General features: G+C 41.4%; 1 protein-coding gene across 1 annotated transcript in view; it reads left to right on the forward strand.

Annotated features, from left to right (window-relative positions):
- Positions 1-19,162, forward strand: part of KIF13B (kinesin family member 13B) — a 131,210-nt gene that overhangs the window by 19,089 nt on the left and 92,959 nt on the right. The window contains exons 8-11 of the mRNA XM_017884560.1: positions 4,080-4,292; positions 5,811-5,921; positions 10,725-10,859; positions 15,663-15,793. Coding sequence (XP_017740049.1) covers positions 4,080-4,292; positions 5,811-5,921; positions 10,725-10,859; positions 15,663-15,793 — 590 coding nt within the window. The remainder of the gene's footprint in view (positions 1-4,079; positions 4,293-5,810; positions 5,922-10,724; positions 10,860-15,662; positions 15,794-19,162) is intronic.

The raw sequence follows: 19,162 nt of genomic DNA on the forward strand, positions 1-19,162 counted from the left end.
GGGCATTTTTTGTAAAACATGTTCCAGAGCTTAAGCAGTTTTCCCAGAGCCCTCTCCAAGTTGGTGGAAATGCAGATCCTTTTCCTTTAAAGTGGGTTTCAGGTCCCTGTTGCTTTTTCCTTCTGAAATTCTTAGTCTGACTCATCCAGATCCTACTTTGACATGGGCATACTTCCTGTATTCTCCAACATAATTTCCACTGAACTTGTAAAACTGCCCATCTTCTATAACATTTTCAGTTTCACAGGGTCTTTTTTTTTTCTGCCTCGTGTTTGCATTGTAATTGTGTTGTGCTCTTAATGTGTGTAACATCTGAGAATGAGAGAAGCTGTGGCTCCTCTTGTTGAGTTGGTCTGCGATGGATGTGAGTGCTCTTCTCCCAGGGAGGATGGAACAACCATTAAATGAGGGTTGTGCATTCGCTAAATGGTCAGTGGAGAACTGTTTCATATTAAGATGATTTTTGGTCCTCTGAATAACCATCTAAATGTGGGCCTCTTAACATGAAGTAATTTCTGGTAATGAGTGCTCAGATGATGAGTACCTTTCTAATTCATCTCCCTCTTTTCGTTCCTACTGCCACCTCCCTAATGAAGGCCACTTTCATCTGACGCTTGGATGACAATCATTTCCCTCGAGCTTTCTTAGTCCAGTCCTTTCTCCATGGTTAGGTTGCAACATCTTTTTAAATTAATACTCTTAACCCTCAGTCTCTTCAGTAACTTCCATAGGCTCTTAGGATAAAGTCCAAATTTTATTTTTTTCTTTTTTATATAAACAGTCTCACTATGTTGGCCAGGCTGGTCTTGAACTTCTGGACTCAAGTGATCCTCCTACCTTGGCCTCCCAGGGTGCTGGGATTACAGGCAGGCATGAGCCGCCACACCCAGCCAGAGTCCAAATTCTTTAATGGCGTGTGACTTACAAAGTCCTTCATGAGCTGACCGCTTTTACTTTTTATTGTTCATCTTGTGCTTCTTGATGTTACAAATTCCAGCTAAGTGATGAGTGTTGTCTTACCTCTAGGACTTTACTCTTGTTCCACTTGGAACACGCTTTCCTCTCCCATCTCTTCAGTCTCTGCTGCTTCCCCTCCCCTCTCCCTTTACCTGGGTAATGCTTCTCTATCTTTGAGTCTCAAGTGTCACTTTCTGTGAGAGTCTTCCTTAACCATTCAAGATTTGGCTCTCTGCTGTTTGTTTTAGACCATATTGTATTTATCCCTATCATCTTAGCTCCTGTTATATAGTGTTTGCTTACCAGCATCCTCCCTAGATGGTGAACTCCAGGAAGAGTCAAATGAATGAATAATTTCAGCTCTGCTCTGAACCAGCTCTGTGACCTTTGAAAAGTCTGTCATTTTCCTGGGTCTCACTTTCTCATCTGTAAAATGAAATAATTTGATTATATGTCTTCACAGAGTTCTTTCAGCTTTTAAAAATTCTGACTTCCAAAAGTAAATTCTGTCCTATGTCTGTTTAATTTGCAGTTGCCACTTTTGAAACAAACCTCGTCTGATTTGCCCAGTTAAACAGTTAAAGAGTAAACAAGACACTTTCTACTTTTTCCTTGAATGAGTGCCAGTTCTTTTGTTGTGATTTCCTTTTTGCTGATGGCATGAGGTCATTTTTAACATAAGGGTATTGTTACTCCATGAACAAGGGCTTTTAAAATATCAAGCATTTGTTGTTTGCCAGGTTTCCTTTTCTCAGCATAAATTGGAGCACAATATACATATTTTTCTCCTTTAGTAGTTGTTGTTACAAATCCCCTTTCAACTGACAGCATTTGCTGTTCATATGGGCTGACAGTGTGCTGTGGTTCTCAGAGGACAGCGCGATGCTGCTAGTGAACCAAACAGCAATGAGATTGAATTCCTGTGCTCTTGTTATATCACATTTGAATTTCATTCATGTGCATGAGACTCTTCATGAATTTTTTCTGAAAGTTGCCAAATCTGGAGCACCAGCTATGTGAGATTAGTGTCTAGAAGTGAAGAGCGAAGCAGACAGTCATGGCTTTTACCTCCTAAAGTCCAAATTAGTTATAGTTCTTTCTGTGTCATGCATTAAATTATATTTTCTTCAACAATATAATTATGTTTTCTGTGGAAAACCAAACTTTCACTGTATATGAATAAGGGACATACTGTCTGTGATCATATTGACCTTTTAGTAACACTTTAGGAATCATTTTGTTTCTGAAACTAGGGTAAGATAATTTGGAAACATATCAGGTCACCTTATTTAATCTTCAGACCTGAATTTTCTCTGTGTTACCAAATGTGTATTGTGGGCAGTGGAAATCATGTTGGACTTGAAGGCAGAATCTTAACTGGGCTAGGATATTGTTCAACTTACCAGTTCTAGATTTTTAGGCAGAGTGCAAGATTTAACCTCCATTGTCCAAACGGACCTGTTTTCTCACCAATAAAACCAGGCTCTGTGATAAATTGAAGTCACAAAAGGTGGAGACTTAAGTAAAATAAAGTGCATGCCCAAAGACTGGGGAAATCACAGATTGTTCCAACACATTTTAGTTGTAATAAGATTGGCAAAGTCTTGTATCTTCAAAAGCAGTTTTCCATAGGTTAATGCTGCCCCAAAGGAGAGTTAGCTTTCTTATGTTCTAGTGAATTCCCCATTACTGGCCCATTGCAGTGTTCCCTCTAATCTTGAGAGTCTGTCATTCAGTGACATTGTGTTACCAAAAAGAGTATATTCAATCTTTTTGTTTGTTTGCTTTGATAATTTGTCTCAGCCTGGGTTGCTGTCCTAGTGTATGAGTAGTTACCTATTGCTTGTAACACATTACCCTCAGAATGGAACAGCTGGAAACAAGTCATTTATTGTCTCCGGGTTTCCATAGGTCAAGACTCCGGGTGCGTGCAGCTTAACAACCTGGCTCTAGCCGGGTTGTTTCACATGGATGTAATTAAAGTGTTGGGGATGGGGGTGCCATCATCATCTCAAGGCATGACCGGTGTGGGGAGGTGTCTGCTCACTTAGATGGTTGTCAGCAGGGTCCAGAAGGTCTGCTTCCAAACGCATTCCTGTGGGCCTCTCTTCATAGGGCCACCTCACTTCACAGCAGCCCGTTTCCCCTCGAGTGAAAACACCCAAAACAGAAGCCACCATCTTCTTTGAATCTTCACATCTACTTAGAAGTGACATGCCATCACTTTCATTCCTTGGAGATCAATGAATAAGTCCTGGCCACACTCAAGGTGTGGGTACCAGGAGGTCACCTGCATGGGCAGCCTTGTCTGTGGTGCAGTACAGCATGGTGGGCATGATGTCCCAAGTCTAGTTTTGTGCTTGAGTTATATCTCTCTATTTTTAATGTTCTCAATCAAGGGTCATTTTTTCATTCCGTTGGAAGCCAGTCAGTCCTGAAGCCGTTTCACTGTACTTAGCAGTTTGAGTATCATGAAGACAGTATCTCTTCTCAGGACCTTTGTCCGAACAGTGGAAGTGTTTCTGTAGAACTTGTAACCTTAGTAGCTTTTGAAGTGCTATCAGAGGGAAGAAAATGAAGTTGCTTTAACATACTTTTGTAAGATTATAATTGTACCTTATGTTTTAAAAACTTTGCAAGGTGCTTGATAGCTTGTAACAGCACCTTTCTGAGCCATTATTAGGCTTCACAGAGACTCTCAGTGCAGCGAGTTGTGGAGGAGCTTGCCAAGTAAGTATCATGCTTGTTCCTCTGAGGAAGATGTTGGAGGCATTTAAGGAATCCTTTTTATTCTGAATAGTCTGTGTTCTTGTGGTCTCATCTTGCCTATAAAATAGGGCAGATAGCTTAGAATTAATTTTTGTTAAACTGAGATAAAGGTAGGTTTCATGACATTTCCCTGTCCTTTATCAAAGGCTAAAACTCTCTCTTTTTAGTACAGTAGCTTGGCAGAGAAGACACAGCACAGGACCCAAGTCCGTACACCTGCATTTTAGCCCTGGCTCTGTCGTTGAACGTGTTTGACCCGGGGAAATTTGTTCACCATTTCTGATTTCAGGTTTCTCATATGATGTCTTCTTTCAACTTTAATATGCTACTCAACTTTCTTTTTTCTCCTGTAGGACAGCCTTGGGGGTAACAGCAAGACTGCCATGGTGGCTACTGTGAGTCCTGCAGCTGATAACTATGATGAAACCCTCTCAACTCTGCGGTATGCAGATAGAGCCAAGCACATTGTTAACCACGCTGTGGTGAACGAGGACCCTAATGCCCGAATTATCCGGGATCTCCGGGAAGAAGTTGAGAAACTCCGGGAGCAGCTGACCAAAGCAGAGGTAGGAGGCACAACCGTGTGTGCCCTGTGAGTCCAGAAAGAGGAGTCAGCCTGGAGCTTGAATTTTCTTCCCCTGGGCTGTGAGGGATGAGTACTCTACTTTGTGAATCCAAAGAGGTTTTACAGATGTGAAAAAGATTGAACAGGAACAAATAAAGAGAATTGAGAAAATGTTTGCATTTCTATTCAGGCAGCAGACAAAAGAGAGGTAGAATAGAATAGGAGAGGAAGAGAGATGCTGGAGACCATGTGTATATAATTTTAATTTTTGTGCAGAAAATGATGGAGAGCAAGATTTTTGTTGAATGTCATTTGTTACCTGGTAGAAGTCAGAATGAAAATCTTGAGTCTTCTACACCTTCATAATCTAGCTTTTCCATGTTGTGGATTAATTATGTTTGTAGAAAATATTTTATAGTAGAAGTACCCATGTATTTAGTAGTATTCTATTACAGCTGTCTTCTGTGTATTCTGTAATGGATAATGTTACATTAATAAATTTGAAAACCTGCCATCCCAAGTGCTCATCCTCTTGGGAAAGTGGAATGAAGTGTCAGATTCAAGATTCCTACTTTTTTTTTTTTTGAGATGGAGTTTTACTCTTATTGCCCAGGCTGGAGTGCAGTGGTATGATCTCGGCTCACTGCAACCTCTGCCTCCTGGGTTCAAGTGATTCCCCTGCCTCAGCCTCCTGAGTAGCTGGGATTACAGGTGCATGCCACCACGCCCAGCTAATTTTGTAGTTTTAGTAGAGACGGGGTTTCTCCATGTTGGTCAGGCTGGTCTTGAACTCCTGACCTCAGGTGATCCTCCTGCCTCGGCCTCCCAAAGTGCTGGGATTACAGGAGTGAGCCACTCTGCCCGGCCAGGATTCCTGCTTTCATTAGCATTCCTCTTCCCACAGTTTCTCAGCACTATGGGACTCTTCTGGAGTTTGCTTTCTTTCTCATACCTGTTTTCTGGGAATAAATCAGTAAGAGACATAGTCAAGATGATTATCTTGATCATATTTTTACCTGTTCAATTTTATCCTGTTTTTATAGGAATAATTTTACAGTCCATGAAGACTGTTGTCTCCTTGGTATTAATAACACCATCCAGTCTGCAACATGTACACGTTAAGTCTGTATGTATGTGGATTAATTCCTGAAGTCATCAGCAAGGGGTAGAATGAATCATGTGTCTAAGTCTAGATGTATAACCTATTGGGATTTTAAAAATAAACCCTTAGAAGCTTTACATTTTTGCATCCTTAAATGTAATTATATCTTCACAATAGAGTGGCAGAAAAGGAAAAAAGCCTTCGTTTTGGGCATATTTCGGATAACTCGATCAGTTTGTGGTCCTCAGAACAATCGAGGTGCTGGAGGTCTGTCATTACATTTCAAGTAGATGTTGGACCTCAGCATGACATACAGCCAAGAGGAGGCAGATTGTTACTTTTGTCCTTTTAGAGTTGGCCACTTCTTTTTCTAGGGCATCATCTAGACATTTCATGAAGTAAACATTTTGCTTGTAGGCAATGAAATCTCCAGAGCTAAAGGACCGGCTGGAAGAATCTGAGAAGCTAATCCAGGAAATGACTGTGACCTGGGAGGAGAAATTAAGGAAGACGGAGGAGATTGCACAGGTTCGTGTTTCCTGACTGATGGAGCGCATGAAACCTCATGGCAGTTTGCACAGTGGAACACATGGTGTTCCTGGTTCCTTTTTGATCTTCAGCTTGGTTGATGGCAAATCTAATACTATCATTAGGAATCTAGATCTAAGAGAATCTATACTTTGCAAAATTAATTTGAAGGATAAACAGGATATAATTGCACTTAATCATTTATGTAAGAAACAATTTTTTAGTATCAGTAATCTTTTAAAAAAATTTAACGAAATAACTCCTTTGTAGCCCCTGGCTCTTAACACCCCATTCTATTAAGTGCTTTAGAGACCTAAGGAACTTGCTGAAATTACAAAATTACTCAATCCAGTGCATGTGGCCAAGAAAAAAAAAGTATATATATATATTTTTATAGATATTAGGCCATGAACTTCTTGGTTCCATGTGAAAACCCAGCGAAAGTAATATGAAATTCCTAAATCTGAGGTGACTGTCTCTCACCGTTTTCTAGTAATAGTAATAGTTATGAAATCTTAGGGTGGTGGCCAGTGTGATGGCTCACACCTGTAATCCCAGCACTTTGGAAGGCTGAGACAAGTGGATCACCTCAGGTCAGGAGTTCGAGCCCAGCCTGGCTAAGATGTCGAAATGCTGTTTCTACTAAAAACACAAAAATTAGCTGGGCGTGGTGGCACACACCTGTAGTCCCAGCTACTTGGGAGGCTGAGGCACAAGAATCGCTTGAACCTGAGGGGCGGAGGTTGCAGTGAGCTGAGATCATGCCCCTGTACTCCAGCCTGGGTGACAGAGCAAGACTCTGTCTCAATAACAAAAACCAAAAAAACACAACAGAAACCTTAGGACGGGAACATTAGTATTCGTCTAGGAAGATCTAGTTAAGTTTAGCATTGGGAGAAAAAGTCTATCCACCTAATAATAGATTTACACTGTGGCTTTCCTGTTTCATGATTATCCAACTTCTGTTTTAGAAATATATATAGTAATGTGGAGCTCAGGACCCCATCTGACAGGCTTTTTGTGATCAGACAACTGTAATAGTAGCGATTGAATCAGTCTTTTATTCTTTCACTTCTGCTTACTGGCCCTAGTTTGTTCTTTTGTAGCTAAGAGAGGTCCCACCCAAACATAGGAACTGGTAATGACAGTAACAGCCAGCGTTTATTGGATCCACTTACGTATTGAGCCCTATGCTAAGCACTTTTAACTACAGTACTTGATGTAATCCTCTCAGTAGTCTTACAAGATAGGGACTGTTGCTACCCAAGTTGTTCATCTATATAAAATCATCTCTCTGCCTCTTCCTCTTCCTTTTCTAAGTTAAAATTCCCTATTGTTTTTAACTTATATTAGAGAATATATAGAACTTGGTCCGTCTGTTTTCACTCAGTAGATTCTATCTTGAAATGTGCTGTCCAGAATCAATCTGTGTATCAGATATTGTAGGATGGTACTGTTGTTACTTAGCATAAAGTGGGTGTTATATTAGCACAGACCGGGATTAAAATAGATTTTAAAAACATTTTTATTGCAGACATTTTCAAAGTAGATAAAAATTAGAAAAAAGTATACTAAATCTACAGGTACCCATCACCTGGTTTCATTAAAGATCAACATATGGCCAGTGTTGTTTTTGTGTCCCTGCATTGGCTTATCTTAAAGCATATCCCTCAAATTACAGAGAAGAGATCAGTATATAAACTATTTCTCATTACATATCTCCCTGTGTTTTTTATGAATTATAAGTCATTCTAATAATTGTCCAATTTGGAAGCTACTTTGAGCCATTCTGAGTTGCTCCAACAGTAAACATTTGTAGTGATGAGTCATTGTGCTGATAGAAAACAGGGCAAATCAAAGTGAGTCTGCATCGGGGAGCTTAGTGTTGGCACCTTTACTTTTCCTCTCTCAGGGGTCCCTTTTGGGGGCACTGCCTGATTTTATTCAGCAGCTCCTTCAATGCCTTACCTTCCAGAGCTCCCAGGCTGTAGTGCTGCTGAACGTTTTCTTTTATCATTGAAAATCCTGGTCTCTTGATCACTTACCTCTTCCTAATCCAAACTGACATCTTCCAAAATCTATTTCTGACAGTAGAGCCACAAAGTGTTAATATATCTTCTGGAAGATGACTTGAGACATGTCAGTTGATGTGGTCCATGGTCAGATAAATTTGGCAATTTCCGGGCAGACTGAATTCAATGAATTTCTTTTTTGAAGGACTTCTCACATCATTTTGGGGGCAATTGCAAGTTAGCTGGGCTCTCCATGGGTCCTCCGGGCTCTGTAACACCTTCCGATAGGGTGCTAGCCCTCGGATGGCCCTGCCACGGAATTCCCTGCAGCTTCTGCACCCTTTGACCCTACATCATCCACTACTTTACCATTGTTTAATTGTTATGTGTAATTTCAGTTGCTATTGAGTTTGTAAGGTTCTCAAGAAAAAAGACTATCTTTTAGTGTTGTACACTTAATAATATTTTTGCATAAAAAGAACTCATGATGAGTATTTTCTAATTCCAGTGCCATATCTGCTATACCACATTGTCCCTTATTTTTATCTTTTATATTCCCATTAGAAGATACACACTTAAGTGAAATCAAAACCTTGAGATAGATCGGGGTTGACAGACAATGCATGTGAATTAAACTGGATCCGCCACTTGCTTTTGTAAATTTTTTTGGAGTACAGCTGTGCTCATCTGTTTACGTATTATGTATGTTTTCGGCAGCAGAAATGAATAAGACAGAGAGCCCATGGCCCACAAAGACTAAATATTTACTATCTGACATTTTATAGGAAAAGTTAACCAACCCCTGATATCAGAAGCATTATTTGATAATATCAGTAAGCTATATTTTATCATATAGTACTTTGTTATGAGCTGATTCCTAGGTGTTACAAACATTCGTAATTTTTTAAGATGATTTTAAAACTTTAGTTTTTGGTGGGAAACACAATAACGAATTGACAGTTTTCCACCATTATGCCTCTTTTGGATTAGACAAAAGTTTTGTAGCGTTTTTACCAGTATAAAATCTCAAATGACAGAAACATGCACAGGGAAGTAGCGTAAAACAGTAGTAACTAGGATAACTTAGAGAAAGGTATAGTTACTTTCTTCATCTTATGGACATGACTCTTTATCAAGGAGAATCACTTCTTGGAAATGAGTGCAGAAAACGCTGATGGTTAGTGTTAAATGATTCAAAACTTCTGAAAGAAGCCTGTAGTCCTTTTTGTTAGAACTTGATTTAAAGACTTGATTTGAAGACCCTGGACCAAAATCACATTTCAATTTTGTGGTAGTATACTTCTAGGTAGGATATATTGGCTGAGTTGCAGTGATTGTATAAATTATAATGGCATGTCTAGAAATAGCAAAATTGTGAAGCTTTATTTTAATTATGCTGCAGACTTACTGTGTGGCTCTAGTTAAGTGACTTAGTCCTTCTTGCCTTTCCCCAGAATCAGAGATCTTGGGTGATTGACTCATTGCTACTTGCTGTTTACCCATAGTCGAAGATACCCTCTCCAGCTCCGACTGTACCCTAACCACAGAGCATCTGGTTGTGAGATCCATGCCTATACCCTTATGATGTACAGATGTTCATATATTTTCTGTATGGGTTCAGAGGCAGGCACAAAAAAGGAAAGGCCCGTATTATGAAAATAGTGCTTGAATGCATATGTAAGTTTGTTTGGTTTTGGATAAATTCACCACACTGATGTTTTGAGTGCTCGCCATGTGTCCTTCACTGCTAAGTGCTGGGAACACAACAGTATATAAGGTAGGATCCGTGCCCACACAGCACACAGTCCCGTGTGAGAGAAATGGCCTGATAAACAGTTACGAAGTGGAACATGTCTGCTCCAGATAGAAGAAAGAGGTATAAAATCTTTTCAGCTAACGAGAACAAAGATAACTTTTTTTGTTTGTTTTTTTGTTTGTTTTGTTTTGTTGAGTCGGAGTCTCTCTTTGTCACCCAGGCTGGTGTGCAGTGGTGTGATCTCGGCTCACCACAACCTCCACCTCCCGGGTTCACGTGATTCTCCTGCCTCACCCTCCTGAGTAGCTGGGATTACAGGCACCTGCCACCATGCCTGGCTAATTTTTATATTTTTAGTAGAGATGGGGTTTCACCATGTTGGCCAGGCTGGTCTTGAACTCCTGACCTCAAGTGATCTGCCTGCCTTGGCCTCCCACAGTGCTGGGATTATAGGCGTGAGCCACCATGCCCAGCTCAGAGAACATTCTTAGCATTTTCAAGGACCTGGAACTTGTTTCATGCAGTTTCATGCCGGGTTTGACGGAAGTTAGAAGACATGAAGCCAGAGGGGAAGCAGGCCAGATTGAAGGGCCTTGTGAACTTTACTGAGGGAGTTTGGCCTTTATCCTGATTGGGAGGTCGCTGAAGATGTCAAGCAGAAGAGTGTATTGATCCTCCTTCGCTTTTAAGAAGGATCATAGCTGAGGAAAGTGCACACACCTTTGCTCGTATATTCAGAGTTAAATGAGATGAATTCAAGATTTTAGATATTTTCAAGAATGAAAACTGAGAATTCACTAGTACAATTAGTTACTATATGTAATGGACTTTATTTTTCAAAATAAAATTAGAATTAACGCAAAAATTATATAGTATGGAAAGAAGAGAAAATGCAATAAATCTATAATGCCATAGCCTAAGAGAATGTATTTGAATTACAACACTATTGAATAATTGTAACATTGTAATGTAAGCGCTTGGATATCTCACTGCCTTAATAGCTGTGGAATTAATACTTCTCTGATACATTTACAGGAACGACAGAAACAGCTTGAGAGTCTTGGAATATCTCTTCAGTCTTCGGGAATCAAAGTTGGGGATGATAAATGCTTCCTGGTGAATCTGAATGCTGACCCAGCTTTGAATGAGCTTCTGGTCTACTACTTAAAGGTGAAGTAATGTGCTTTGCTACTAGATTCTTGTCACAAAATAGGATAATATTTCACAGTACTTTAGTAAACTTGGGGAACCATGCTTACTCAAAAAACAGCAAGAAGTTACGGAACCATCTTGGGTTTCTGGGCTCAGTTTTCTTTTTTAGTCCTTGATGCCATTCAAGGACTAAACACACCCAGGCTGGTGTGCAGTGTAAATATAAATATAAAAAATGACAATATAAAAAAATGATACTCTGATATTATTTCCAACAAGTTAAATAGCCTTCCTACCATTATTTAGTATGATTTGTATCAAGGAATTAAGTAGATAACTTTAAAAATGGATGACTTTGAAGACTAAATGATTCATTTAGTAAGTATACTAAAGCTTTTATGGTTTACGTGAAGTGCATTTTTCTGTGAGCAGTGTGTTAGCTCACAAGAAAAAAATGTATAAATAAAGTTCTTAGGACCGGTTGGTATGAAATTTGTGTTTCCAATAACTCTTAGGAAAAATTACAAATTTGGGTTATCAATCTGTTAAAAAAAAGAGAGTATAGGTTACTTAGAGACTGAGTGAGTCAGAGCATGGAACAGAAAAGATGTATCCACTGAAATCTGTAAATCATGGAATATATCAGTAAGATAAGAGACATCTTCAGAATAAGCCTGAACCCTGAGATGCCACACGGATTCGAGGAGCGTCCAGAATGGGCTGTGTCAAGCCCAGAGCACAAATTACTTATTTTATATGATGGACTGCACAACTCTAACACAGGGTTGGTAACAGTTTTTTTCCCCTCACATGTGTGGGTTTAATTAATGTGACCAGGAAAGTAAAGCTAACAAGCTGACTACCTGGGAAACAGCTCTAAGAGAACTGCGTGATTTCATTTCAGAAAAGCTTGGAAAGATCCGGGGGCAGTGACTCTGTGTCATTTTGAGAAGGCCGTTGTTAATAAATGTCTTATACGGTGTGTTGTTGTGCTGTGAGTTAGGCTGTGTTTTTGATGCATACCTTCATGTGTGCATGTTTCAGGTGTTGTGGTTCAGTGGCAGCAAAGCTGGGGTAGGAGGGAGTGACCTGTCTCTCTAGTCTATGGCCAAGCCCTTTGCCCCCTCTAGACTAATTCCTTTGTAAATGGAGGGAAGCATCTCTGGCTACTTTGCCAGGTTCCTGTGAGGGTTGGAGATACAGAAGCACTTTGTAAACAGAAGCACTACACAAAAGAAAAGATTCCACATTCCACTTTTTTGTTTGATACTCCTATGGTTTCTTATACACATATTTTCCTTGCCTATTAAAAAATGATGTATTATGAGGCTGAGGCAGGCGAATCTCTTGAACTCAACAGGTGGAGGTTGCAGTGAGCTGAGATCATGCCACTGCACCCCAGCCTGGGCAACAGAGCAAGACTCCGTCTCAAAAAAAAAAAAAAAAATGTATTATCCATTACTTTGCTTCTGAACAGTGCTGGTAGCATTCTGAGTTAGGATGTCAGCTGGGGATAGTCACATGACAGTGACCAGAAAAGTAAAGCTAATGAGCTGACTACGTGGGAAGAGATGCAGTGTTAGAATAGGACCTAAATATTCTGTTCTTTTTTCAGAACTAGAAATTCTTTTTCTTTCCATTGTAATGTAGTTCAAATCGGAACACACAAACACACACACATCAAGAAAAATCTCTGATTCATATCTGCTCCTTGACTACTTAAAGAAGCTATTTAAAGATGTTTGGAGAGTCGTCAAATGGTTCTGATGTGTGGAGGTGTTTGGGTTCTGTTTCAGACTCTGTGGCCAGCCCTGTTGGGCCAAGTCTGAGGCAGTGTTGATTTCTTGACTGCCCAAGCTGACCCCACAACAAGCATATCTTCAAGACAAAGCACATTCAAAAGGATGAACAGTTTTTGCTTCAGTAAAAGAATAGTTTTTGCTTCAGTAAAGTGATACCAACCGTTTTGTTTAAGTAAAACAGTTTTGCTTCAGTAAAGTGATACTATAATGTGGGATGGCGGAATTTGGAGGCTGAGCATTTTTTTTTACTATGCCTTCAAATTCAAAAGTCGATTTAGATGCTGGGCAGATGACTTCACGTCTCTGGATGACTTCAGTCACTCCATGTGTAAGTGAAGGCATTGGATTAAAACGTCTCTGAAGTTCTTTCTAGTTCCAATTGTACAGTTCTCTTACTCTTCTAGAATATAACACCCCCTCTATTTATCCTGGAATACTTTATAATAGCATACTTTAGAGTCATGATACCCATCTACCAATAAAGAGACTGAGATGCTATCCCTGAGTAACTTTATCTTACTTTGATTACCTGGGCACACAAAGGGGAATGATTGTGCATTTATTTTTATATTTTTTTAATGCCTACATATGCCAGGCCTTTGTTAAGTGCTTGGAATACAAGATGGACAGTAAACCCACAGTCAGTCAGTGTCATGGAAGGAGTTAAAATAGGGCAGGATGACAGTGGCTTTTTCCAGTTGGGAGCTCAGGAAACACCTCTCTGAGGATGTGACTTTAAAAACTGAGATAGAAATGATAAGAAATGACCCATATCAGGATCAGGGGAAGAACATTTCAGACAGAGGAAACAGCTAGTAAAAGGCAATAGGTTGGAAATAGGCTCAGTGTGCTCAAAGAACAGATGGGAGGCCGATGTGGCTGGCACATGCTCTGTGAGGGGAAGATGGTGAGAGTGAGAGTCAGAGATAGGCAAGGACAGGTTGTTGAATGCTTCGTAAGCCTGGGTAAAAATTTGGGCTTTATTGGAAATTCAAAGAGAAGCCACTAGAAGGTTTTATTCTTACTTTTTTTTTTCTTTTCTTTTTTTTTTTTTTTGAGGCAGAGTCTCGCTCTGTCACCCAGGTGAGTGCAGTGGTGCAATTATGGCTTATTGCAGCCTCAATCTCCTGGGCTCAAGTGATCTTCCTGCCTCATTTTATTTTATTATTTTATTTTTTTTTTATTTTTCTTTTTTTTTTTGAGACGGAGTCTTGCTCTGTCGCCCAGGCTGAAGTGCAGTGGCGCGATCTCAGCTCACTGCAACCTCCACCTCCCAGGTTCAAGCCACTCTCCTGCCTCAACTTCCCGAGTAGCTGCAGTTATAGGCATGCGCCACCACGCCTGGCTAATTTTTTTGTATTCTTAGTAGAGACGGGGTTTCACCATGTTGGCCAGGCTGGTTTTGAACTCCTGACCTCAAGTGATGCGCCCACCCCGGCCTCCCAAAGTGCTGGTATCACAGGTATGAGCCACTGCGCCTGGCCACAATTTTTTTTTTTTTTTTTTAAGTAGAGACGAGGTCTCACTGTGTTGCCCAGGCTGGTCTTGATCTCCTGGGTTCAAGCGATTCTCCTGCCTTGGCTTCCCAAACTGCTGGGATTACAGGTGTAAGCTACCATGTCCACTCTTAGAAGGTTTCGAATAGGGGATGATGTGACCAGCTATTGTGGCAGGAGTGGAAGGGAGTGGCATGCAATGGAGACACAGTAGGAAGCTCCTGCATCCACAGGCAGGAGATCCTGGAGGGTGAATCTAGGATGTGGTCATGGAGGTGAGGAAAACAAGCTGATTCTTGATAGACCTTGGAGGAAAAATCTGTAAGATTCTCCCTGATTGACATGGGGTGGGTATGGGCTTGTAAGAGAAAGAGGACTCAAGAATCATATTTAAGCTTTTCATTTGACTGACTGGTAGTGGTAGTGGCATCCATTATTATTGGAGAAGGAAATAGACTTCTGTTGGGTTGGGGTAGATGGGAACAAGAGTTTAGCTTTGGCCTTTGTTCCCTTTCATACATCTTCAGACATCCAAGTTGTGTCAAGTAGGCTGAGTAGGCAGAAAATAATAGTGGCTGAGGCTGGGCACGGTGGCTCACACATGTAATCCCAGTGCTTCGGGAGGCCGAGGTGGAAGGATTGCTTGAGCTCAGGAGTTTGAGATCAACCTGAGTAACATAGTGAGACCCTGTCTCTACAAAAAATAAAAAAAAAATTAGTTGGTCAAGGTGGTGCCTGCCTGTGATCTCAGCTACTCAGAGCCTGAGACAGGAAGATTGCTTGAGCCCAAGAGGGTGAAGCTTAGTGAGCATGGATAGTGTCTCTGCACTCCAGCCTGGGTGACAGAACAAGACCCTGTCTCGAAAAAAAAAAAGTGACTAAGACTGCAATAGTGGTTGTGGAGGTGGGGAAAAAAAATGAAACTAAAGTATGTAGCTCTAGGGTGGTGATAGAGATGTAGTTTATTTGTAGATGGCATTTAAAGCCATGGGAATGGGTAAGTTAGTCTAGGTCAGGGTCAGCCAACTACTTTTCACAGGCCAAATCTAGCTCCCTTCCTGTTTTTGTTTCAACCATGCCTGCCTCCATTTGCTTTTTAAAAATCTTTTAGGCCAGGCATGGTGACTCACACCTGTAATCCCAGCACTTCGGGAGGCTGAGGTGGGTGGATCACTTGAGGTCAGGAGTTTGAGACCAGCCTGGCCAACGTGGTGAAACCCTGTCTCTACTAAAAATACAAAAAAATGAGCTGAGCATGGCGGTGCATGCCTGTAATCCCAGCTACTTGGGAGGCTGAGGCAGGAGAATTGCTTGAACCTGGGAGGCGGAGGTTGTGGTGACCTGAGATTGCACCGCTGCACTCCAGCCTGGGGGATAGAGCAAGACTCTGTCTCAAAAGTAAAATAAAAATAAAATATTTTAGCAAAGGTAATAGAACAATATAAGAGGGCTCAGTGTAAACGATTTCTATTGTGTACATGTAAGAATACAGTCTTAATCAGTGAATTTGATTTTTTTCTTAGGAACATACATTGATAGGGTCAGCAGATTCCCAAGATATCCAACTGTGCGGCATGGGAATTCTTCCTGAACACTGTATTATAGACATCACATCAGAAGGCCAGGTTATGCTGACTCCTCAGAAGAACACCAGGTAACGTACTTGAATTAGTGTTCATATCATGAGAGTTTTTCAGAGGAAGAAGGTACTCTACTGGCGACAATGGCGTTTGTTGCTATTAAGTTGACCACATTAAGCTATCCAGTTGGTTGGGCGGGCCCCTTACATTTAGCTTTAATGCCTGTCACACCCATTCCTTCCTCTGTATGCCCACTGCCATGGCCTTACGTATTTAGGTCCTCATCAAGTCTTGATCAGAGCCCCTGCTAACACCCTGAGTTGCCTCCTGGTTCACTCACCACAGCCCTAGAAGGCTTTCCTCTGTTTGTGATAGAAAATCCCTTATAGCCCCCTGGTTTATCTCCTCCTCCTCTGCACCTGCCAGTCCTTTGGCCTGCTAACTCCTGTTCGGTCTGCAGGGTTAAGGGCTGCCATGATCTCCTGCGGGGAGGTCCCTGTTTGGTCTGAATGCAGTGCCCTTAGGAGGTATTGGACCATCCCCCTGTTGTGGCAGTGCTTCTTAGTGTCTGCCTGTGGGCTCTGAATCCTTATTACCCCATTAGACCGTGAGCTGCTTGAGGACAAGGGCCTTGTTTTGATTCTCCATTCCTGGCGCAGAATATGAGACTAGTACACAGGAACTTAATACACCATCGAGGAATGAAGGGGCTCCACATTTTATGAATGACACGTTTGTCACTTTGTTTCCATCTGCTATGGAGCTGTTATCCCCTGTTAGGGAGTTGGAAGTATAACAGTCTGTAACTGTTACAGACAGTGATTAACTGAATTATGTTGACTTTTCAAATGCTGATTTGTTTCATTTTATGATATCAAAAAATCACTAATATCACTGATTTTATCCATAAAGTCTTCAAGTATTGAGACGCTGTCAAGCTCTGGGGAAGGATCAAGTGAGAAAACAGGAGCAGAAGATGGTGTGGCCCTCACAGCTGTGCTGTGCTCTTCTCTAGTGAGGCCATAAATAATCACACAGAACCCCAGCCTCAGGCAAGGGTTCTCCAAGACCAGGATGCAATAAGACAGAGCAGGCCACGTCATCGTTTTGTTTAAGCACAGACGAAAACATGGTCACTGTGCCACCCGAAGAATACCCTTCTCTGAACCAGTATGAGTGACTGCTACTTCTTCACCAATTACAGTGTTACTCTGTTCTAGCCTCAACCCATGGATGAGATTTTGTGAAATACCCATTCATCGGATTACTCCCACTTTCTGACAGTGCCCAGCATATGTGGAACCCCTACCTCCTTAAATTCTCTCTGAAGGCAAACACCCAGAGCCCAAATCTTACAATAGCTTCTTTCTCACACTGGCTCCCTGCCTCCCCTCTCCCTTTCCCCTCTACCCTCTTCTCTGCCCCACTTCCTCCCCTCCCCTTGCCTTCTCCCCATCCCTTCCTTTATTCTGTCACCCAGGCTGGAGTGCAGTGGTGCAATCATAGCTCACTGCAGCCTCCAACTCCTGAGCTCAAATGATCCTCCCAACGCGTCCTCCTGAGTAGCTGGGACTACAGGTGTGTGTCACCACACCCAGCTAATCTTTCAAAAACTTAGTTTTGTAGATACAGAATCTTGATATGTTGCCCAGATTGGTCTTGAATTTCTGGGCTCAAATGATCCTTTCTCCTTGACCTCACAAAGTGCTGGATTATAGGCATAAACCACTGTGCCTGGCCAAGATCCAGTTACTTTTAGTGTGTAAAAACCTGCATCATGAAGATAGGAAATAAAATTTTGCATGTATGCATACACATAAATCACGAATACTGTATCGCTGGGTAAATGCTCCATAGCTTTAGAGAGTTTAAAGAAACTAAGATACTCTAGGTTGGGGTGATTGGCATCTCTTACAGAGGAAGTAGAAACCCAGCTGGGCTTGGATTACAGAGTAAGATTAGGAGGTTGAGAGGAATGGGAACCTTTCTTTGGGTCGTAGGACTTATAGGAGCCTGGATCTGGAGGAAGAGTTGATCATGTGTAGTGTACAGAAAATAAGCCTTTTTTTTTTTTTTTTTTTTGCAGGAGTTAAGAGGCCTTCCTTGTGGGAGGAAGAGTCTTTAATGTAAAGTTAAAAAAATTGTACTTGATATCCTGTGTCTTAATAAATGAGCCCTTCAGCAGGAGAGGGGCATGATGACACTGGTGTCTCATGAATATCAGTGTTACCATGCTATGCATACTCTATTTCCCGTCCTTCCAAATTCTTCCCTTAATGGTATTCTACCCACCACTTCTGTCGAATGCAATTTTCATGATAAGCAGCACAGTGGAACTGGTAAATCTTCCTTATATTGATAGGATGTGATCATTTTTCCTTGCTATGGGAAGTTACAGAAGACTTTAATATAGGTCTCATTTCTCATTACTGATATCAGAAGACGTTTCTAGAGTCTGTTTGTATGGTTCTTTTCATTCACGTAGATTGGACATATTTGTTTTTGTTGTATATTGCTACCATATTTTCATTATTGGCTGTAATGGTTCCCTGTTTACTCCTTAATATACTGTGTAACAAATTTAGAACTTTTAAAAATGGAGGTTATTTATTGATCTCTAATCCTTCATACCATAAGCATCTGAAGTAACTAAATAGCACTTGGAACTTTGAAAAATGGGGGATAACAATCTATTATACAGGCATATACATTGGAGACTTTACAGGTTTGGACTTCCACAATGAAGCAAATATCATAGTAAAGCAGGTCACACATATTTTTGATTTCCCAGTGCATATAAAAGTTAGGTTTATACTATAGTCTACTAATTGTGCAATAGCATTATATCTTAATATACATTCCTTAATTAAAAAATACTTTGCAGTGAGGTGCGGTGGCTCACTTCTGTAATCCCAGCACTTTGAGAGGCTGAGGTGGGCGGATCACTTGAGGTCAGGAGTTCATGACTAGCCTGGCCAACATGGCAAGACCTTGTCTCTACTAGCCAATAATCCCAGCTACTCGAGAGGTTGAGGCAGGAGAGTAGCCTGAACCCGGGAAGCAGAGGTTTCAGTGAACCGAGATTGCACCGCTACACCCCAGCCTGGGCAACAGAGAGCAAGACTGTGTCTCAAAAAAAAATTTTTTTTTTTAAATTAAAAACTTTGTTGGGCCGGGCGCGGTGGCTCAAGCCTGTAATCCCAGCACTTTGGGAGGCCGAGACGGGCGGATCACGAGGTCAGGAGATCAAGACCATCCTGGCTAACCCAGTGAAACCCCGTCTCTACTAAAAATACAAAAACTAGCCGGGCGAGGTGGCGGGCTCCTGTAGTCCCAGCTACTCCGGAGGCTGAGGCAGGAGAATGGCGTAAACCCGGGAGGCGGAGCTTGCAGTGAGCTGAGATCTGGCCACTGCACTCCAGCCCGGGTGACAGAGCAAGACT

This window comes from Rhinopithecus bieti, unplaced genomic scaffold (assembly GCF_001698545.2).
Source record: "Rhinopithecus bieti isolate Rb0 unplaced genomic scaffold, ASM169854v2 scaffold_315, whole genome shotgun sequence".
Lineage (NCBI taxonomy): Eukaryota > Metazoa > Chordata > Mammalia > Primates > Cercopithecidae > Rhinopithecus > Rhinopithecus bieti.